This window comes from Biomphalaria glabrata, chromosome 4 (genome assembly GCF_947242115.1).
Source record: "Biomphalaria glabrata chromosome 4, xgBioGlab47.1, whole genome shotgun sequence".
Classification (NCBI taxonomy): Eukaryota; Metazoa; Mollusca; class Gastropoda; family Planorbidae; genus Biomphalaria; species Biomphalaria glabrata.
The window spans coordinates 43,945,486-43,969,669 of NC_074714.1; the positions used below are offsets into that span (position 1 = coordinate 43,945,486).

Genomic DNA, 24,184 nt, shown 5'->3' on the forward strand with positions numbered 1-24,184 from the left:
AGTCTAGTAACCGGATTTTGTACACATATGGGGGCTTTTTTTTTTTTTTACATAAAGTAAAGTCTAGTCGGCAGATCTAGATTGTCAGTATGACAATATGCCATATGCCTTCATTATTTTTATTCAACCGAATCCATAAAATAAATAAGTTCACAATTTTAATTAAAGTAAAAGCCTTAAAAGCAATCTATCTAGATCTAGATCTAATTGAACTAGATCTAATTCTAACCAAACTAAACATCAAACTAAAAGTCGGCTAAGTTGAAAGATTGAACTTATTTAGACAATTTAGTAATTTACTTACCGCAATTTGAATTTCATCAATTTGAACTCTGAAGGTAGTTCTAGACTTGTATCAGTGTATGAGTTAAAATTAAAATGATTAAAATTAAAAAGTTTACAGTAGACTAGATGTAGATCTAGACTCTAGACTCTACATCTAGTCACTAAAGTTACAAGTATAATAATAAATAATACTCACTGCTGTACTCAATTAACTCAATACAATAGTGACTAACATTTATATAATTAGGACTTGAAACTTTAAGTTGCTTAACCTTAAAAGGACTTTGTCACTTTACTTTTTAGCCTTGAGTTGAGTCACTACTGAGTCAGTATACTAGACTCTGTATAGAATGTAGTCTATCATAGTCTATGCACTAAATAGTCTAGATTCTAGATCTAGATCCATAGACTAGATCTATAATGTCTGATATATACTAACACATTAACATATTATTATTATATATATGATCTAGGTACCTATGATCTATCATTCTATCTATATATGATCTAGCAATCCCAGATTATTCTACATCTAGAGTATCTAGAGTCTAGACTATGTATCTCTCTCCCTATATATATATAGATCTATATATATAATATATATATATATATATACATATATATATAATTATTATATATTCTAATTACATATATATATAATAATATAAATATAAATCTGTATGATAATACACTAACATTATGTTTAGATCTAGCTCTATCTATATAGATATTGACTGTTGTTAGTAAAACTTGACATCGGACCTCACTACATCATCTTGATCATTATATATATATGTGTATAGACATCTTTAAACTTTTAAACCTGAAAAACCCTGGGGGCTTCGATGTAAAATTTCACCTGTCATCTTACTGGGTTCGAACCGTGTGACTAAATGCTATTTTGTTCTGTTCTGTGTGAATTTAAGGTTCTAATCTTGGATGTACTTTTTAGTCTATTAAGTCAATGGAAAATATGATAAATATAATCTACAACTATAATATATTATGTTAACCAACCATGCCAAACTGGTAGCAAGCATCTATTGATAAATATTAACATTTAATGTGGAAATTATAAAACAAACAGTAGAGACTGTTTTTAATTTAATGATAATCATTGAATATGATTGATGATCTTAGAATATTTCATAAAACTATACCTCTAGATCTATAGAGAAGTAATTATTCTGTTGAAAAATATAATAAAAAGCAATATTTATCATTCACACATATGAATAATTAATGACTAATTAAGTCATTAACTAGATATATATCTATGTTTTAAAACATAGAATTTCATTTTTTTTTATAATTAGCCCATGATCATGAATGGGTAATATATGTATCATTCTCATATATGAATAATTAATAATAAGTCATTAACTAGATCTATATTTATAACATTGAATTTTCATTTAATTAATTTTTTTAAATTAGCCCATGAATGGGTAATATAGAGGCACATGACTTTGCTCCTGTGCGAGCAGATGAGAGAAAAGTCCTTAATCTTAGTCGAACTGTCACACCTAAGCAGTATGTGAAGGTGAGTTGGTTTTTCTCATTTCCTAAAAAATAAGTTAAGCATTTAAATACATATAATGGGTAAATAAAAATAAGAGGAATAATTCATTTATTTATTTATTTTAAAAACCATAACTGCTGTGTCAGATTTGAATGCTGAAGTATGTTAAATATATGATCATCGAGTAGTATCTTGAACTTATTTATTCTTCAATCCTACCCATGTCACCTATCTCTTTCTGCTATCCTTGTTTTACCGCACTGTGGTATCACTGATGATTGTTAGCTTCCTTCAGTCAGAGAACAACTACAGCTCATCTTGTGTTACTGGAGAGACATTCCTGCCCTCATATATGACAGGAGAGGGGTGAATTACTGTGTTGGCGACAAATTTTGACCATAGCCAGTGCCCAAGCTGTCATCTTGTTTTTTGTGAGTGGTGGGGGGGGGGGAGTTTATTTATTGGAGTAACAGAGGATAAGTGCCTATGCTATAGCTGTGTTGTTTATTTATTCAAATGATTATTTCTAGGATCATAGGTGTTTGAATTTTACTGTATCTTTCCAAGATTATTAGTGTTTAGTACTAATCTAGATTCTAGACTGTACTTTTCAAGTAACATCTTCTAACATAATTATCCACTATATTGGTTTGAATCATGATGTTCTGTGTCAAACTGGTGGAGACACTAGAATTTTTACTTAAATGTAATACCAGTTTCAACTGAGGAATGTAACTGTTATTCATCATTGCTTGGTCCTCTTAGTACCACTGTAAGTAATAATAATGTTATATGTGAGGGCTCTGTTGAGATTTATAGGTGAAGACAGATATTGCGTGATAGGGGTGGGACTATGTGGGTCATGTGACCATTTTGGAATTAGGATGGTCGAATAATTTTTCACATGTTACTGTGTTGCTGCTATGCAGAATTGTCTGGAAGGTCTATGGGCTGACCCTTGTTTTGCTATATTTAATTCACCATTTTCTGTCATCAAAATTTGGTCCCTAGCTCTGGCTTTATTTTTGTAATTTGTAGGCATCCTATATTGCTTCAGCGCTAAGCCTCCTCTTCTGAATGTTTAATTGGTCCAGTTTTATTAGTTTCTAACGTTTTCACTATAACTTCCTGCTTGGCTGAAATATCACCAGCTTGATTTGATTTACACCTGACTAGAGTGATGGCAAACCAAATTGCTAACCACACAACCTACCAATCATTCATCTATTAATAATAATAAAAAAAAACTAAATAAGTAAATATACTTTGCTAGGTGTGTGAATATTTATAACTTGTTTATTGTTTGCTATCAGCATCTACAGGGAGAATTGCTTGAAGGTACTTTGCATGAACTTCCCTGGAACATCAAAGACTCTGTGTCTCTGTACGAGAGCATGACAGTGGCCTTCAATGCTCTTACAGAAATACCTGTGGAGCTACCTCTTCGTCTACCCCACTTGAGTTACCTGAACCTCAGCCACAATCTTCTCACTACACTTCCAGAAAGTTTTGGTCTGTTATTCCACCTTAAAGAAGTTTGCATACAGCACAATCAACTTACATCCATGCCAGACAGTTTTGTTTTTCTTGTAAAATTGGAAAAGGTACATTGTAGCAATTGTATTTAGTAGTGTAATGATAAGATTTCAGGGTAAATGTCTTTGTATTTTCAGAAGCTATCGCTTATGACCCAATGTTCTTGTTATGCTTGAGATATTTGTTTAGGTAATTAAATAACACAAACCCTCTTTATTGAATGAAAGTTTAATTCTCCAAGTAGAAATCACATCAAGATGGACACACACTATTTCACTGCATTTCAAGAATAGATTCACAAAGTTATTTTAACATAAAACTGGAAGCTTGTTAACTGAAGGACATGCTATAAGCTTCTCTCCCTTTTTTATAGGCTTTTTACTAGAAACATTTTGAATAGGAAATAAATTAACCCAATAGCTCCTACCACAGCATAGTGCGTCTTTTACATTTAAGTCCTACGGCAGGATAATGCATTGGGACAGCTTTCTTATATGAAGAGCTCTTCATGTCTCATTTAGACGGAGAACTAGAGCAAGATTACTATTTTTTTGTGAAAACTGAATGTGTATTGCTTTTTATTACCTTTTTAATACCTTTTTCAAACTAACAGGCCTATAGACATTAATTATAATGATTAAAAGACATTTATTTTTATTTTGAAATTTAGAATGACTTTATTGCTAAATATTTAAAATAAATCAATGATACCTATTTAGATGATCAGTATCTCTTGTTGCAGAAAATGGTTTGAAAATATATTTTTGTAAAGTGGCTACACTGTTGCAATCCACAATAAATTGCTTTAAACAGAGGTTTTAAAAAAAGTGTCTCAAAGAGTATCTGTAACTGTTGAAGAACATTTTTAGGATTTGATGTGTGTTTGACTCAAAATGATTTAGGCTTGAAATTATCTTTTGATTTTTAAAAGATGTTTATTTCATATTAACACAATTATTAATTATAGCTTTTATATAGCTCTACTTTCATGCTCATAGCATGCTCAGAGGGCTGTGATCCAATCTCATTTGTGGACCAGTGGGGGGAGAGAGTATCTGGGAGAATGTTTTTCCGTGCTGCCTTTAGGCACTTAGTAAACACAACTCTGCATGAGTCGGGTGTCGAAACTCGAGTCCCCTTCATAGGTAGCCAAGCCAAGTTTAAGTATACTTAGCCTCTTGACCACTCATCCCACAAGTGTATGAATAAAAAATTTTACAACTTTGACCCTATAGGTTGACTTTTCCTATAACCAGCTGAGGCAGTTGCCTGAGAACATCGGCACAATGGAAAAGTTAGAGAAAATAAATCTTACGCACAACAAGCTTAAACAACTGCCACTATCATTTGGTTCACCTCAGTCTAAGGTACAGCTGTTACTCGCATACCAGGCAAGTAGCATTTTTGTTGAAGTTGCACAGAAATCTAGGACTAGATCTATATAAAAATATATTCAAAAGGCAGTTCAAAATGTACTCCACATCTTTATATGGGATTTGATAATATTTATTACACAGTGTTAGATCCTATTGTCTTACAGTTTAGAAAGACATTGCAAGAAATGAAATTTAGTTTCAATGTTTTATAGAAGATTAAAAGGTATTTGCAAAAAGAAATTCAAGAGAAAGGAAAAAAGATAAATATTGTGTATGTGTAATGTGTACTTTTCTAGTTCTGTGGCATTTTATGTCTCATGAGATACTGCATTCCCTTTGTAACTTCTCATGTGGCTAAAGAGGCTAATTTTTGATACACAGCTGTGGTTTACAGGATGGGTCATCTTTCATCACCAGGCACTGTTCACTTTCATCCATCTTTCTAATTCTGGTGTGTGGCCATTAATGATCATGTTATTTTCTAGCACTTGTACTCTTTTGTAGTTACTAATGTTTGTACATTTTTATTCATTATTGTTATTTCAAGTGGGGACATGGGGGCTCATTGGTAAAAGCACTAGGAACTAATCAGATTCCCTGAGAATGCTGAGATTTTGAGTAGGTATTTTGGATGCCTTTATGTCCAGCCAATTCAAATGGGTACCTGACATAGGATTTTTATTAGAGGTGGTTGTTTGTTGTGCTGTCCACATGATACCATTGTTAACTGTTGGCCGTAGAAACAGATGAGCTTTAGCTTTTACATCATCTGCCTCCTTAGATAGTAAGGTTAGAAAGGGCTACCATTACCTTTTACTACTTCAAATGCTCCTGAGCTATTTTTTAAAGTATGTTTACACTTAAGTTATTTCAAATATTTGTACTCTGATTTAGTTTTAATTATTTGGACACTCTAATATTAGCAACTCTAACACTGCTCTATATTTACAATTGCTTGCTTTAAACTAGAATAGACTGGAGAGCCCACCCCAGGCAGTTTGTGATGAAGGGTCATCATCAACTCTCGAGTATGTCCGCAAGCAGTATGCCACCAACTGTGCAGAATACCCCACCAGCACAGTGGTTCCTCTAAACCAGTTTCCCCGCTGCTGTAGCAACAAGCTTGAGCCATCTGTCAGCAATCCCCATTCAGCACAAATCCAGTACATCCAGCAGCAGACCAACACCTCACACACTACCAACAGAATTAAGGCACCCCTGTTACCTCCCTTTGATGCGACAACACTTACACCATTTCAGTTACAGGATCGAGTCATAGGTAACTTTTTATATACATATACATAGCAATAACCCAAATATCAGCAATATTGATAAACTGAATAGAGTACTTTTGCAAATGGGAAAACTGACAAAAAAATTTTGAATGATATTTTTTTTTTAAATCCTTAAGAACAATTTTTATCAAGTACTAGACATATGTTACCCGCGACCCGTGGGTCTTTATTTGCGCATTACTGTCGATATAGTCACTAAGAGTGTTTTGTAAACAATGAAACGAAATAATAATGTAATAAGTAAAGCGAATGTGTCAATGTAAAAATAGTGTGAATGAAGCTATCAAATCAAAATAGCTAATAGGCTTAAATCCATTTTTTTTCAAATTAAAACATTTGCTTCTAGGCCTACATATATTTGATTAAAATTTGAGATGAATAGACTTAATTTTGTATGTTCATGTGTTAAAGTATAAAATAGATCTTGAGGTAGACATAGATCTAAATCTACAATAATCGAGTTAAAAATAGGCTTTTATTGAGTTCATTCTGTGTTGCGCATGCGTGACCTTTTTTCATGAATGAATATAGGCCTATCTCAACACGGCTACGCAGCTTTATTTAGCGAACAGCGAACGAATGTATTAAAAATGCTTTAGAAAAACAAATTTGAATGTTAATTTGATTAAAATATGAAATGAATGGACAATAATTAGTATGTTTATGTGTTAAAGCATAAAACTATCTTTGCGAAAAGAAGTTTTATCATCTTAGAGTTCAATAAGAGTTTTAGACCTAGGCCTAGGAATAGACTCAGTAGAGAGATGTGTTAATCACTGTTAATGTGTAACCATTTGGTAATGTCTAATGAAAGGATGTTCGCCAGACATTACCCGCGGCCTGCGGGTCTAAGTTTGTGTTTACTAATCCAGTGAATGGGATTTAGATGTATGTTAAACGTAACTAAACTTTCAAGTTTTTTCTCTTTCGCTACGAAAATAAAATTAGGTTTGCGAAATGGGATTACCCGAAGCCGATACATTCTTATCTATTAAAAACGAAAAGAGCGATAGCTTTGTTAAATGAATGGGATTATAATGTGAACAATTAAACGAAATCATTTTTAATACGCGATTCATGAATGAATATAGATCTAGGCCTATCTCATCTCTACTTCGCAGCTTTCGTAAATGATTGTAGCTTTAGAAAACCAAATTTGAATGTTTATTTGATCAAAATATGAAATGAATGGACTTTAATTAATATGTTTATGTGTTAAAGTATAAAACTATCTGTGCGAAGAGAAGTTTTATCATCTTAGAGTTGAATTAGAGTTTTAGATCTAGGGATGGGATTATAAAGTAAACAATTAAACGAATTAATATTTAGTACGCGATTCATTACGGTATTGTCTAATGAAAGAATGTTCGTCAGGAAATCTGTAGTCACAGATATAAGGAACTAATTTATGTAAAAAATCCTTTTGAAACACAAAATTGAAGGTTAATTTTATTATATAATGAAATCAATGGACCTTCTTTTGTATTTTCATGTGTCAAAGTAAAAAACTATCTGCGCAAAGTGTATTTCTTAAAATTAGATCTAGGTCTAAATCCTTTCGATCTTTTCTCATGTCAACATTGTAGACATGGCCTAGATCCATAAAATACTATAGCTGTAATAGAGTCGAACAACTTTATTTTTTTTTGAGGGTCTTAAGTTTGTTTTAGGGCTACAATACATACACTACGGTCTAAGTTAGTACCCAAGGAACATTCCTGCCTAGTTTTATCAAGATTGGTCGAGCGGTTTTGATGTCTATAAGTAACATACATACATACATACATACATACACCTCACATTCTACTTTATAATATAGATTTTACAGTTTTAATGCTGTAAATTAGAAAGGATCCTGTGGGATTTTTTTAAATGTTGGAATCATTTGATTGTGGTTTAAAAGTATTTTTCATTAGTGTAGTATTAAAATGCTGTAAGAGCTAGTAAGGAATTAGTTGATACTTTTTTCTAAGCCCATTCATGTTTTCTCTGATGTGTGACCTTTCAACATGCCCTATTTTATCCATGCATTGTTGGTACAACTTGCTGACAATTTGTTTATGTGTGTGTCTTTAGTACGGTATGTAGAATTATTCCCCTTAGCAAGAGAGTTCATATTGTTTTGTTGTGACAAACGTGTATTACATTGGAGTGTGTGATTTTTAAGAGACTCGTGAGTCTGGTGAGTCTGGCCTAATAGCATTGCTATTATTTATTGTTATCAAGTGTAGTTTTAGTTAACACAGCTTACATACTACTGTTTTTGTCTTGCTATAAATTTACTTGATTAATTCTGTTTACATAATGTCTAGATTCAAATTAGCCATAAAGAAGTGTGCTTTTTCTTTTTAACGGACCCATTGTGTTTTTAATTTTTATTATAGGGTTAATATATGGTGCAGCCATCGGAGATGCAATAGGTTTAGCATGTCGCTGGATGTCTAAGGATGAAGTGGATTTTCATTATGGCAGTGATGAGGATTTAGTCTATGAGAAGATAGTCCAGGATGAACATAGAGTTTTGTGGCGACAGGGAGACTGGACTTCAAATTTTGATCAGTTTGTATGTCTTCCACAAGGCTTATTGCTATCTAATAATCAAGAATTTTTTTAATCTAGAAAAACTGATTGATTGATCTCCTGATACCCAACACAAAAGTCTTAAGTTAAGGTCATGGTACTAGGGTTTTTATTTGTGATTAAAGGTTTAGAGTAGAGCCTCTTATGGAGTCAAAGCTAGCTACTATGCACCTTTATTAGGTAATGGTCAGAAATGATCTCACCATTAAGTGTATAAGGTTTGCTAGGTGCTTTAGAGAACAACAACTATTATTTAAGATCTTTTTATTTTTGTGTTAAACAACTCTTGTGGATGATGACAAATATAAAACGTAGGCTGAATTTTAGCAGGATAGTTTCTGTATTTCTTTAACTATATACTCTAAGGTAACTTTCAATTTTAATACAAAACTCTCTTGAAATCTCAACTGCCTAGAACACACTTTTCAAAATAAATTCTTTATTATGTTTACAATATATTCTTGCTGGAATTTGTGGTAATATCAATTATATATTTTTTTTTAAAGAAAACTGCATCGATTTAGTTAATGTCTGTTTTAACAAATTAATAAATTACAGATGCTAGTCACAGAGTCATTGGTAAATTGGGCAGGTGTTGTTGATGAGCTTGAGTTTGCTCGTCGACTCCAAACCTGGGCCAACCAGGGCTTCAAGGAACTGGGGGATTCTGTTGGTGTTGTCACTAGTGAAACATTAGCAAAGGTAAGTTAATAATTTTTAACATCAAAGCATTGAATAAATCAACATCATTGTTCGCAACATCAATGGTAGTAACATTTTTTTTTAAAAAGAGACGCAATGCATAAAACCTCGTTTTTTTAAAATTGGATTGAGTAGGCCCCCCACTAGGAAACTTCCTTTATCATCTAATATATAGGCCTAAAGCACAAAGTAAGGCATATGTATGTATGTAAGTTCCGCATATAAATCAAAACCATTTGACCAATCTTGATTAAATGGGCATAAATGCTCCTTAGGTCATGGCAAAGACCGTAGTATATGTTTAATTTCCTTCCACAACCAGGGAGCCCTAAAAATAAAAGAAAATATCTAAAGGCCACAGGTCATATTTGGCTAGTATTTTTTATATAATTTTCATTTATTTCAAATAACTATTCTTTCTTTTGTCACATGTTTTCATTTTTTCTTGCCATGTTCATTTAATGTAAGCTTATGTTTAACATTTATTTTTCCCAGTAGCACATTTCAAATGTGAAGTTAGTTCTAAAGCAGAATAATTTTTTTTAATTGATAACTTATAACTAATGTAAATTTCTTTAAAAAAGATTTATGCTTATGTTAATCTGGTCATATGCATTTTATGAGATATTCAAATTCTGCTAATTAGCTATTTTCCCAAATTTCCACAGTCCTGTTTCAGATATACATTGTATTTGCTATTCTTAGTCAGAGCATTAAGAATACAAATTCATATATTTTTCTCTTGTAAAATAAGATAATCAAATTTCAAACTGTTCTGATTTCTGATAGGTTCTTTCACACCCTGATTTTACTAAAGACCCTCATACAGTATCGAAAAGTGTTCTCACTAATAATCAAGCTACTTCCAACGGTCATATGCCTTTGGGCAACCTTCCAGCAACAATGCCTTCATCCAATTCATCCCAGCATATACCCAGACTGTCATCGTCCTCATCATCATTGCCATCCCTGTCATCACTCAGTCACAAAGATGTTGTACAGAAGCTTGTTTATACCGCCCCCTGTGATACTTTTGGTGTTGATAATGGTGCTGTGGTCAGGACAGCTATTTTAGGTAAGGTTATACTGTGTCTTTATATGTTTTAAATATCAACTTAATATATACATATATATATATATATAAATATATATATATATATATATATACTAGCCTGACATTACCCGCGGCCTGCGAGCCTTAGTTTGTGTTTACTAATCTAGTGGATTGGATGTAGATGTATGTTAAACTTAGCTAATGATCCTTTCAAGTTTTTCGCTATGGAAATAAAAGAAGTTTTGTGAAAATGTGTTTACCCGAAGCTGATACATTCATATATATTAAAAACGAAAGGAGCGATAGATGAATAGGATATAAAGTACAATTAAAACGGGTTTACCCGATTTGTTAAATGAATGGTATTATAAAGTAAGTCAGGACGTCTGAATTCGCAGATATATGGAACGAATTTATATAAAAATGCTTTTGAAACACAAAATTGAAGGTTAATTTTATAACCTAATGAAATCAATAAACAATCTTTTGTATTTTCATGTGTCAAAGTAAAAAACTATCTGCGCAAAGTGTAGTTTTATTAAAATTAGATCTAGATCCTTTAGATCTTTTCTCATGTAAATATGGCCTAGATCGATGAAGTTATGCTTTCATAGAGTTGGTCAATTTTTTTTTTTGAGGGTCTTAAGTTTGTTTTAGGGCTACAATGCATACACTACAGTCTAAGTTAGCACCTAAGGAACATTTCTGCCAAGTTTTATCAACATTGGTCAAACGGTTTTGATTTCTATTCCTAACATACATACATACGCCTTACTTTCTACTTTATAATATAGATATATATATATATATATTTAATAAAGATTTTTTTTTTCTGTCTTAAGCAGAAAAAATAAATTTAAAATATGAGTTTAAGTTGTTTTGTAGCCATGATTTTTAACAAATTTTAAATTTCATTATAACAAAATTTAAAATTGATGATAATCAATGTGAGGACATAGTGACTTATTGTTAAATGGCTTTTGCTTCCGAACTGAGGAGTTTCGTATTTGAATTCTATTGAAGACTGGGATTTTGAATTTCAGTATTTTTAGTCCGCCCCTCAGTCCACTTTACTCAAATATATACCTGACATTAGTTAGGGAGAGGTAAAGGCGTTTGGTCATTATGCTGGCTACATGACTCTTTCATCCTAAATATTTTTAAGCTCAAAATTCCCAGTCTTCACCCAACTTTGAACTTTAGGACCATTGTTTCCAAAACCAAGCACTTTACAGTTCAGTCATTATACCCCTTTTATAAGTTAATCATGTCAATATCGGCTTCCTTTAATTTTTTTTTTTATTATTATTTCATTAACCTACATAAAATATCTTTGTTTCATTTCAGGTGTGCCATATTTTCATGAACTAATTGAAGTAGAAAGTAACGCAGTCAGGATTTGCCGAACAACTCATGCAGACAATAAATGTGTTGCCAGCTGTGTCCTTATCTCTTTACTTGTGGCCTTACAGTTACAGGTTTGGGGCAGTTTTATAGAAATACTCTTCAAAACAATGGACTAAATTTGTAACCTATGTTTACTAAATCTGAGGGATTAAAATGTAACTACAAATAGAAAATAATAATAAATATTAAGGTAGAAAATTGAGACAAGAAAAATGACTGCTAGCAGGCAATCTTGAAATTATAATTGTGTGTATAAAACAAATACATTTGCTAAAAAAAGGGGATTCCATGCACCAGGTTATTGCACCCATTTATGAATAGAACAGGCTAATGTGATTTCATCATTACTTTAAGTGACATAACTAGCAAGAATTAAAAACTGACCATTGAGATAAGGTTTTTAATTTTGGTGTCAAAGGGAGTTTACAATTAGTTTGACTTGTAGAATAGATAAATAAATTCCTAATCCAAGGACTTTGTTTCAAGTTTCATTTATACTTTGCTGAGACAAACACCACTGTAATCAATATAGCTCATAGTACTTGAGTTCTTTTCTGGTACATCCTTTTAGCTGATGATAGAATTACCTTTCCTAGATGATCTTTTTCCAATCTTCATTTTTTTTTAATCTTAAGATAGTCTACTTCATTATATTACATGCCTGACTCTGATTATAACAAACAAAATATAAAAATACTTATAAAAAAAAAAACATCAAAGCTTATCTAAAGGGAAGGACTCCACATTTACAACTATGTTTCTCAATGATGTAGAATTTATTTCCATTTTTGATATTAAACAAAATAATAAATTATCAGTAATTAATTTTTTTAATTGGTTAATTTTTAGCGGCCCCCGAAAGGGGAAAAAATGCTATTAGTTTTTTTGTGGAATATCTGTCCGTCCGTTCGTCCCATTTAGATCTCGTAAACTAGAAAAGATAGTGAAAATCCGACATCATAATAGTTTAGACCATTCAAAGGCTACTTTTTTCTTTTCTGAAAGCGAAAAATCTAATTTTTTAAATCACTTATGCAAACAGCTATTTCATAAAATACACCACTTTTACAACTATTCACTATTAATAGTAACAAACAGGGGAGGCTCTTTAGTAGGGGAGATAGCCATTTACGATATTTTTAACACTTTTATGCAAATGGCTTTAGATCTTTTGTAAAAAAAAAAATTTGTTTACATTTGTATTGCTAAGTTTTGTAAGTTCTGTCATACTAACTACTACATTTACACAAAAAAATGTTTACTTTTTTTTAAAGAGAAAACATTTATTTAGTATGCATATAAGTTAGACATAATTTAATACAACAATTAATAAGTAGTTTTTCATATTATTGCATGAACCACAGAGTTACATCGCAGCATAGAACACATACCTAAAGGAAAATTTTTTATGTTTTTTAGGGAAATGTTTTTTTCTTGAGGATTTGAATAAGAGATTGACCCTTTACCAAACAATTAGATATTCATTATAAGACATCAGTTAGGCCAGGTTCACATCTAACTCAACATTCACTTTCACCTATCCTTTGGTCTGCTGAACCGCAGGGGCACCACACAAGATCTATCAACCTTTTTCCTCCATTTTCTCTGTCATTTGTCTTTGATAGAATTTCATTCTGATGTTCTTTCTGAAAATGTTGAAACCTGCCTTTTTACCTGCCTGGGTGGACCATTCTGGGGCCGATTTAGAGTTTGTGTTTCTACACAAACTGTCTTTGTAACCTTGTTATTTTATTCATGTTTTGTTAAATGCAATAATCAATTGTGTAAAGTTTCAAGTGTAATAAAAACAAATAAATTTTAATGTTCATTTTCTTTTCAGGGTAAATTGATTGACTTAGAAAATAAATTGAGTCTAAATGAGGATCATCTGGACCTAGCATTTAAAATGGCTGCAACACATTTATCAGATGCAGCTGAAATACAGGATTTTATGGAATTAAAGAACTACAAAAGTCTTTCCAGGTCATCATTTAAAATATTGTATTTCATTTTATATGTACCTGTTTTTGAATATGCTTTTTAAATTTTGTTTTCTAGGGGATACTTTTGTGTAAAGTGTATATTAAAGTCATTGGACAAATGAATTAGATCTAATAACTCAGAATCTCCATTTTCTGATTTCAAAGTAAATGGTCGATCAATGCAATTATTCATCACATTACTATTTTTATCTTTTTTTTTTTATAACCAAATATTTTTTTTTAATCTTTTGGTTTTGACTCTATCTCTTATAAAGCCTAAACACCAAGACAGCGATGAGTCACACCTACTTGCCAGTGAAAGCTGCACTCATAGCTTTACATTGGACAGGAGACTTCAGGTACATTAAAGTACAATCAAATCAGTATTCACATTTCAAAATACAAGTAATGAGATAATACTTTGCCTTACTGAGAAGTAGCAGGACAAACATTTTCTGTAACTTATTATCAATATGTTATGAAACCACATTGATAATTACCAAGATAATGAGTAAAGTATATATATTACAGTTACAATTAGTGAGAGTTTCATGTATGTGGCTAACAAAATGACCAACCTCATTTTTTTTTCACTGTAATGTTGTGCACTGATTGAAGTTGGGTGGATTAAGGGGTGTACTAAAAACCTTAATTTTTTAGAGTCCCTATCTTCTTTGGGATTTGGACCCCTTGCTTCAGAAGCCATGCACCAGGCCTCCACATAACCATCATATGAAAAAAAATTGTTTTAGTTATGAGTATTTTTTAATACTTTAAAATATTCTTTTGGATTATATGTAAATATGGCACTTTGTAACAAATTAACATCAGTTATGTTTTAAGAGGAGGCACAGTAGCTGACTGGTCAAGAGCTTTGCTTTCAAAGGGCAAAGAAATTGTGAACATGCAATATTTACAACAGATTTTTATTAATTTAATAAATTTTGACTATCTTAACTGTGAATAGACCTTGCTTTTCATGATCTAACTGTATCAGATTTAGCTCTTGTGATATGAAGGGAGAGTAACTCTTGAAGGATTACAAGCATGACATGGCCTAAATTGTGCTGATGTGCCAAAAACTCAAACCCAAACCAGTTAGAATCCTGGTGAAGACTTCCAGATCTTTAGGGTGCCTCTAAGTCCAGCCAACTCTAATGTGTATCTGACATTAGTTGGGGAAAAGTAAAGCAGTTGGTCGTTGTGCTGGCCTCATAATGCCCTTCTTAACTGTGGTCCACAGAAGCATGACCATTACATTATCTGCAGGGTCTGAAAGGGGAACTTTACTTTTTTTGTTTTAGGAAATATAGCCCAGCTAGTCATTAAAGCCATAAAAATATGACTATTATTTCTGTGCACCAATTATTGTTTTGTATTTATGTTTCTGTTCCCTGATAGGTCTTGCATTGCTGCTCTGACCAGATTGGCGGGAGATAGTAACAGCAATGCATGTGTAGCTGGAGCCATATTGGGATGCTGCTGGGGTTATGCTAAGCTACCTGTGGTCTGGGTAGACAACCTTCGTAAAAAACAAGTCCAGTGGCTGAACATGAGGATAAACCATCTGCTGGATATTATGGGATCACCTTAGGACTTGTTAAAATGTGCATTGCATTTCCAATGGACTCATTAGACATATTTATTTATTCTTGTTCCAATGTTATTTCAACAGCATTTTTTAAAAATATAATAAGCCTTTGATAATTATGTTATAGGAGAGGTTCAAAGTTGTTTTTAGAAAACTCCTAATAAAACATTGTTGTTTTTAATGAAAACTTTATTCTAATGCAATACAAATGAGTCTCTTTTCTACATCTGTGTATCTAACCACCAGTTTGGGATTAGCAAGTTTCAGCAAACTAGATTTTTGTAAAATTCTATTATTCATAGCTTGAGTCTAAGTCTTGGAGCTAACTCTGCATGATCTGACAACAGACTTCATTTCTTCAGGCACCTGTATAGGTTGAAAGTGTAAGCACATTGTCAATAAAAACCACTGTCATCATTAATTGTATACCAGCAATGCAATTTAAAAAAATTAATAGTTGAAATCAGTTCTCATTAGTAAAATCTAATTGCATCTTCTGTGAACAAAGTTTTCTATTCTGAATGCATTGACTCTTGGCTCATAATTTTTATGTCTTCTTTCCATTTGTCCTTGTACCTTTGTTCATGTCTTCTTTCCATTTGTCCTTGTACCTTTGTTCATGTCTTCTTTCCATTGGACCTTGTACCTTTGTTCATGTCTTCTTTCCATTGGACCTTGTACCTTTGTTCATGTCTTCTTTCCATTTGACCTTGTACCTTTGTTCATGTCTTCTTTCCATTAGACCTTGTACATTTGTTCATGTCTTCTTTCCATTAGACCTTGGACCTTTGTTTATGTCTTCTTTCCATTAGACCTTGTACATTTGTTCATGTCTTCTTTCCATTAGACCTTGTACATTTGTTCATGTCTTCTTTCCATTAGACCTTGGACCTTTGTTCATGTCTTCTTTCCATTAGACCTTGTACCTTTGTTTATGTCTTCTTTCCATTAGACCTTGGACCTTTGTTCATGTCTTCTTTCCATTAGACCTTGGACCTTTGTTAAAATGTAAATTATTTTATTGTTGTAAGTAGAGGCGCTGCTGAATTCATGTAACAGAATTCTAGAGTTGTCTTTCAGTTAGTGAGAAAAGTAGGATGGGAAGGACTTAACATGAATCTGCGAAGGCTGTGTGTTTATTTATATTTTCATGAGTTACTAAAGAGCTTGTGGCTCTGAGGATGGCTTGTACTTTAGCCTTCAGATATGAGCTCTTGTCAGCAGGAATTGATGTGCTGCTTCCCAAAAAAAATCAATCCATATACCACTTCCACTTTTATTGGTGCACACTTCTGCTTATTCTTCAGTTTGGGATGTAAATACTTTCTTAATCACTTTTTGGGTGTATGTAATTATACAGTTGCAATTAAAGTAACTTTAATTCTTATTCAGAGAATGTGCTCTGCAATTTCCATGGTTTGCAAGAGGTTATTTGCATTTTGTTGTTCCTTGTTGTTTTTTTAACCTAACATTAAATGAAAGAGGAATCTGATATTGATGTTCCACTAAATACTTTATGTTGTACGTTTATTTGCAATGCAATCGTTTTGCTATAGCTTTTATGTTGAGCTCAAGTCAAATTATAAATTTCTAACAACGTTGATTTGGCAATTTCCTTTTTCTGGCAAATCAAAATATATTTGGTCAGATATGGAAAAGAAAATTAAAGTCAAACTTGTGAGTTGATGTGTGGTTAATGTAACAGTCTAGTAGCAACAAAATTGAATATGACATGTAAATACCATAGAAAAGTCCAGCATTTTTACAATATTATTTATGGCTGCCTGGTCGTGCTGTATGTGCGTCAGACTGTCGTTCGGTTGTGTCAATGGACTCAGGTTCATACCCTGTCACTGCTATCCCCTATCTTCCTGCTGGAGGTTTGGACTTACTTACTTAGTACTTACATAGATCCTCCCGCGCCATTAGGCACATTGGGCAGCAGATATTGAATATCTTCAACTCTGAAGGAACATCCGAATCATGTAAAACATTACTATTTACAAAACATTTTGTTTACATTTGTTATTTATTAAGCAATTTTAGTTTGATTTTTTTTTTTTTTTTAATGTTTAGGTATATAGATATTCTTATATTTTTTTACACATTTAAAAACACAAATTTTTTTTCATGATTTTGTTTGAACCTATCTACTATCCTTCCCACACGAGGTTTTGGCCAGGACAAAATAATCTTGGCATAGTCTGTAACTTTTTTTTTATTTATTTATTAACTTTTTTTTTTTTTCAAAAATATGTATTCTTGAGTAATTAGCCTCTTTATTACCTATAATATAATTGTAATTCTAAATATAATTGCCTGCAATTTGAAAAAGTTTGTGTAATTTTTCAACACTATTTTACAGGCTGGTGGAATACAAATGAGCAAAATGAATAATATTATCGGGATGAAACAAAATAATTTAGGAGAGAAAGAGTTAATGCTTGTTATTTCGTGTCAGTTAAAATAATTTTAGCAAGACATTGTTTTAAGATGTGATATCAATGTTTGACTACTGCAGAGTTGTACAAACAGTTACATTTGAGCAAGATCTACTGTGATTGTTATTATGGTTATTTGCTAAAGTAAACCACTAGTCATCCATGCAAACTATTCTTTTCTCTATTCACCTTTTTCATTGCATAATTTTTGCTCTAAAGATGTGGAAACTAAATGGAACTTATTTAGTCTTCAAGCTTGTGAAAATTTCTTTGATGTTCAAAATTAAAAAAAAAAAAATTCTGTTCTAAAAACTTTTTTTTTGGAAATTATTTATTTTTAAGGCACTGAAACCTAAAGGTTTTAAAACAAAAACTGTTTAGCAAACATTACATAGCATCAGTTCTGCTACATTTGGTCTAGATTGAATATAACTAGAGATAGAAATTGTTAATATCCATGACAATTGGAATAGAGGCAATAAATGCTCTGACAACTGTAACAAATACATGTGACTTAAAGTATCATACATAGGTAGACAAACATTGTAGCTGTTTTCTTGATTTCTTTCAGCTAATGAAAAGATTTTTACAATCATTTAATTATGCCTAATAAACCATTTTTTAGAGGATGGGAATCATAAATGCTCAAAATAACTTCAGAGTCAGCTTTTTAAACTTAAATTTGCAATTTGGTGAATGAATTTATAATGTATTAAATATTAGGGTACTGTGATGTAATAAAATGCAATAAAGATTTAAACGTTGCTGAAGCTTTACTGAAATAGTTTTCAAGACTTATTTTACATTCAAATCGATATTTTTTTAATGCTATGGAATAATTAGCATACTAAAATAATTTATGACAAAAACAATTTTAATAGAAATCTTTTTTCTAAAATATTGGAAGTTATTGGTAAACGTATTTCACATTCACCATAAACAGAAAAATATTTTAAAACTTAGACTCCTGTTTTGTTTTAAATCAACATCATTTTCCTTTACAAGTTTTTTTATTAAATAGGCATAATTTTTATTGACTGTTTTGTTTTAAATTGACATCCTTTTCTTTGACTGTTTTGTAAGCATTTTTTTTTATTAAACAATTACATTCTACTATAAGTCAAAATTTTCAGACCTAAATTAGTTAATTAATATATACCAGTACCCATAATCAAAATGTGAAAACTGCTGAATGCTAAGATTTCAAGAATTTGAATTCCAGAATTAGTCAAGTTAGTGTTTCTTCAGAACTGTTAAAGGTTGTAATTGTATAAAGAGTATATTTTCATTGCTGATTAAAGAAGTGCTGGGTTAACAAATGGTTCACAAGAATTTATTCAACGACTAATTGTATTTTACAAATATATTTTTTTTTCTTGTCATTGTTATTTACCTAATTTGTAACGAAAAAAAATTGTAGTTATGGATAAATGCTAATTAAAATGGTTTTTAAACATTTGAAGTGTTATCTCATGTAAATATTTTACATTTATTTATATTTAAAAAGAATGATCAAATTGAAGAAAACACATTATACTTAATTAATTATTTTTTAATTTAAATGTTTATACATCAATGAAAAAAACAACACAAAAACAAAGAATGCATCATTTTATCAACACAGACATGATTGTATCTCTCTCTCATTCATTCAATGTTCATTCAATGATTTTTTTAAATCTCTTTCGTTCATTCAATTATTTCAAACTAACTAAACTGGACATACATTTTGACTAAAAACCAACACTTCATACCTTTTACAATTATTATATAAATATATTTACACTAAATGGTCTACATTCAAACAGTGTCACTTCTTTTTCTTCCCTTTTCTGATAACTTGCCATCCATCCTCTACAGTATGCTGATCTTCAGGTACAGACATATCCATGTCTTCTGTGCTTTCTGAATTTAAAGGGGGAAAACAATTGTACCACCAATGCAAAATATTCTTGAATCTTTTAAGTACTTAAACATGTGTTTCTATGCAAACTGTTCCTACCTGTAGTTGATGAAGTTTGATGAACTGAAGAATGAACTCTGGGAGATGCTTGTGATGTGGATGGAACATTAGGTGTTTCATCATCAATCTAAATAAGAATAGAAGCAAATGTGATTATTTTTGGCAAGTCAGCTAATTGAGTGTGCTGAATTGAAAAGAAAATAACATTTCCACCAAGCTTATAGAAAACATTTTAAATTACTATAGACATTAATTTACACAAACACATTATAGCTCTGTGATTTGCTTGACACACACAAAAAAAAGTCATAATTACAAGAGATGAGGGAGGGTGGTGAGGGTGGGGTATATGAAGAAAAATTCTGTATTAGCTGAGCATGTTTGTGCCAGGAAGGGGGGTTAAGGAGAAACCCATCAACTGCACATTTCTTTATTAAGGTGATGTGAAGATTGCTGATAATTGTTTGACCAAGGCTTTTCACTGAAAAAGTAACGCTTTATTAAAGAATTTATAAATTGGTTTTTGTACCTCATCTTGTTGAAACAAATATTAGATTTTATTTAATGCCAGAATTTTAAAGAAGTTTATTAATTAATAATACAATAGAGAAATGAAAAATTTAGGTGTCAAGTATTAAATAGACATGAAAAGTTTGTTATGCAAAATACAGTTGACCCTAAATAGTCTGACAGTCAAGGACCAGGGTGGTGTCGGATTATTGAAAACGTCATATTACCAAAAGTTAGCTGTACAACAATAAATTGTTCTTTTGCATCTATTGTTTATTTTATACCATTGAACGTTTAAGACAATATCTATTTCTTTAAAAATGCAGAAAACTTCCAAAACTTGAGGATATTTGCTTGATTTCAGTGTTTTTTCTTTTGTTGTGGTCTTCAGTAGATTTCACAAAATGTTCTATTTTCTCATTTTTCATAATGTCATAAACAATAGGTCCCCAGATGCTATAAATCGAAGAAATGGCATTGAAAGTTTTACCACGGTTGTACCACTTAATAATTTTTCAGGAAGAGATAATATCTTATGTTTACCAGCTTTGCTAATCTTCCAACAAGACATAACAATAACTACAACACTAAAAAAAAGTGCCTATTAATAATCACAGAAAGACGATCAAGAACATATCACCACTCAATACACCACGAATCATAGGAGAATAGGCTAGACTAGCGTGTCAAAACATGCATGTGCATATGAAGTATACATTGTTGCCACGGCGTCAGATCACTGAATGTGTTGGATTAAAAAGTGTCCTAGAAAAAGGAAGTTTAGAAGTACTATGTAATAGAGAAATTAATAGCTTCTGCCGTACAATATACACAGGACATTGTAAAATTTACTAAGTGCAATAATATGTTAGCGAGAAATGAAACATTTCATTACATCTACATCCTCCTCATCCATATCTTGTCTTTGACAATTGAGAACTGAAGGTTTGGGCAGACTCTGTAGGCGCTGGTTCAACTCTTCCAACTTGTTTCCCTGGCACAGGCGATAGTATAAGCACAGCAATGCTGCTATCTGCAATCACATCATAAACAAATCAAATTAGGTACAATATATATATATATATACATATACTATAAAGCAGAAAGTAAGGTATATGTAAGACAATCAATAAAAAAAATAGTTGCCCAACTCTATGAATGTATTACTAATTCATACATCTAGGCCATGTTTACATGAAAGAAGATCGAAAGGATCTAGATATACACTTTGCAAAGATAGTTTTTTACTTTGGCACATGAAAAAAAAAATAGTCTATTGATTTCATTATTTAATAAAAATTAACCTTCAAATTTGTGTTTCAAAAGCATTTTTACATAAATTCGTTCCTTATATCTGCGAATTTCTAGGGCCTGGCATACTTAATAATTCCATTCATTTAACAAATCGGGTAAACCTGTTTTAATTGTACTTTATATCCCATTCTCTCGCGCTACTTTCATTTTTAATTGATTTATGTGAATGTATTTGCTTAAGGGGTAAACCCATTTTCGGAAAACTACTTTTATTTTCGTGGCAAGGTATTTTTTTGTGTGTAAATGCAAGATGAAAATCTGTGTCATAAACAAACAAAACTAATAGCCATCAAATAAGTCACAGAAATTAAAGTGAAAGTGAACTCACCTCTTTTGTGCTGTTATCTTCTATGATAAGATCAAACTCAGTATTGCAAACTTCTTCCAAAAAATCCTCCACTTCAAATGTCTCTATATTATCTGTAAACATAAAATATGCATTTGAAATACATGAACATCTGATTGTAAAATAAAGCTTTGTATTCTTTTTAAACTAAACACTTTTTGAAAAATTATACCCCAAAAAATTATGTTCAATTTGACCCAAAAACATAATTCAATATTTTTCATTAAGTTTTTCAGCTGCCTAAAAATTCCTTGTTTGAATTTGATTAAGCAAGTTCATTGTTATTATGGATTTATCCTGCCAGGCTAAGTTATAACTTCTTAAATTTAAGAACAAAGAAACAATTGGAGTAGCCCCACTTAACACATAATGCTAACATTTTAAATAAATACTTTGCACCAGCATTCTCAGCTTAATTTAAACCAAATTGAAAGCATACAAGATATATAATAAAAAGGATAAAAAAATATTGAGATTACAAGAACTAAGCAACTTGTTAAGGCATCAAATAATCAAGTTAGTACAGAAGGTCTAGAAATAAGCTATTGTCACTCTTCTGTTTAAATCCCATCCAGGAACTACAGAGCATCAGCTTCATATGTAAAATACTAGAACACATAACATGTAGCAACATCGTATAAACCACATAATGTCTGCTATTTACAATCTTCTCTTTTAAAGTTATGTCTGCAATTTATTTTAAGATAAGATTTATAACTGTTTTGAGTTCAAACATGCTCACAGTAATCCATCCAAATAAAAAACATAATAAAATACATCTATGTGTACAATAAAAAAAAATGAGAACTTTTGTTTGGTCTAGAATGTAATGATTCCATTGTGAAGCAATGTTTGAAACCTTAAAAAAAGCCCATTCCTTTATAAAACAATACATTTTTAGAGGATTTATTAATTCAAAAGATAATGCAATGGTTTGGACACTATATCAAATTCAAAGTATCACTACATCTTATGTATCAGAACTTGTGTAAGCACCCTAATATAAATAAAATTATGTGTGTAAAAAGAATTGCATTTGTATATATTCTATTTTTGTTGCATAAATTTAAGACCTAAATAATGATTACAAACACATTTATTAAAAGTTTTACAAATATTATCTTGGGAATTCTTACCATTTTCTTTAAACCAGGTTTCTATAGCATAAACCATCCATGTTGCTTTCTCTTTACTCTCTGCACCCCCGAAGCCATGTTCAACAGCTAACTACAACATAATGTGAAGAAACAAATAGTTTTATTTATTATAAGTTAAATAGTTAAAAATAATAATAACACAGAGAAACATGTCCAGAAAAAAAGACCTAAATTGGAGGCACATGTAACAATAGCATCATATAACATGACTGTCAAACCACTTTATTAGGTAACACTGTAATATAATCTACTTTGTTATGTGTTAATTAAAGCTATATTTTAAGGTTAATTTTACCCTGGTAGCATCTAGCTTATATAGCATATATATAGACGTCTATGTGCTGCTCTTTTCTGCACTTGGACTTAGGTTAATTTTTTAAATATATATATAGAGAGAAAGTATAATTTATAATATAAATTTAAACATGTCCTACTAACCTAATATATAAAATAAAAGTAATGTACCTTTATCATTGTAAGTAAAGCAACTGTGCGAATGTAAAGCTTTATTAAAAACTAGCTAATCGACCTTTATTCAAGATCTAGATTTGTTTTGTTTTTTTCTTCTTTGGCTTTGAATTCAATATAAATGTTGGCACCAAAATATTTTTTTATGATTATATGCCATTTATGGATACTACAAATTACTAACCAATATCATTACAGAACAAAAATAAAAAAGTTAAGGAAAAATAACATGACTTTTTAACTTTTTTCCGACAATAACCGAGGACACCACCGAAAACGTAAGGACCAACTTGAATTAAGTACACATCCGGGAGCATAAAAATGGCAGACCTTGAAGTGAAGTACTTACTACTAGATTCTAGGTCTAGACCTAGATCTCTAAAGACTAGATTCTAGATTTAGACCTAAAATTATAAAATCTAGATCTATGATACAATGATATGAATCAATGATTTGTAGATCTATATTAGTATCTAGATCTAATAGAGTCTATCTAGATCTAGAAATCTTGATCTATCATCTCTAAATTCTCTATGAATAAAAATTATAATAATAATGAATGTAGATTCTAAAATATTCTAAATGTACAATCAATGTGGCGGAAAACAGATTGAGCTCTCAACATTCTACTTTTGGGACCAATTTTTTGACCAAT

At 31.2% G+C, this 24,184-nt stretch overlaps 2 protein-coding genes across 2 annotated transcripts in view; one reads left to right on the forward strand and one right to left on the reverse strand.

Moving 5' to 3' along the window:
* LOC106054107 (uncharacterized) lies at positions 1-19,227 on the forward strand. The gene is made up of 12 exons (XM_056027039.1): positions 1-338; positions 1,723-1,828; positions 3,121-3,411; positions 4,579-4,734; positions 5,689-5,998; positions 8,399-8,577; positions 9,153-9,296; positions 10,086-10,371; positions 11,698-11,828; positions 13,598-13,740; positions 14,015-14,098; positions 15,141-19,227. Exons 2-12 carry the CDS (start codon positions 1,730-1,732, stop codon positions 15,331-15,333), a joined length of 2,016 nt encoding a protein of 671 aa, XP_055883014.1. The 5' UTR covers positions 1-338; positions 1,723-1,729; the 3' UTR covers positions 15,334-19,227.
* LOC106054112 (pre-rRNA-processing protein TSR2 homolog) overlaps positions 18,372-24,184 on the reverse strand; it is a 12,068-nt gene continuing 6,255 nt past the window's right edge. Inside the window, exons 2-6 of the mRNA XM_013209848.2 lie at positions 23,041-23,131; positions 21,887-21,978; positions 21,140-21,277; positions 19,774-19,861; positions 18,372-19,676 (exon numbers count right to left, since the gene is read on the reverse strand). Coding sequence (XP_013065302.2) covers positions 19,582-19,676; positions 19,774-19,861; positions 21,140-21,277; positions 21,887-21,978; positions 23,041-23,131 — 504 coding nt within the window. The 3' untranslated portion in view covers positions 18,372-19,581. The remainder of the gene's footprint in view (positions 19,677-19,773; positions 19,862-21,139; positions 21,278-21,886; positions 21,979-23,040; positions 23,132-24,184) is intronic.

Excerpts from the sequence above, each read along its gene's own strand:
- LOC106054107 (XM_056027039.1), top strand. The coding sequence starts at position 1,730 with ATGGGTAATATAGAGGCACATGACTTTGCTCCTGTGCGAGCAGATGAG. Across the intron at positions 5,999-8,398 it reads GTTACAGGATCGAGTCATAG|GGTTAATATATGGTGCAGCC; the intron begins GTAACTTTTTAT and ends TTTTTATTATAG. Across the intron at positions 13,741-14,014 it reads AACTACAAAAGTCTTTCCAG|CCTAAACACCAAGACAGCGA; the intron begins GTCATCATTTAA and ends TCTCTTATAAAG.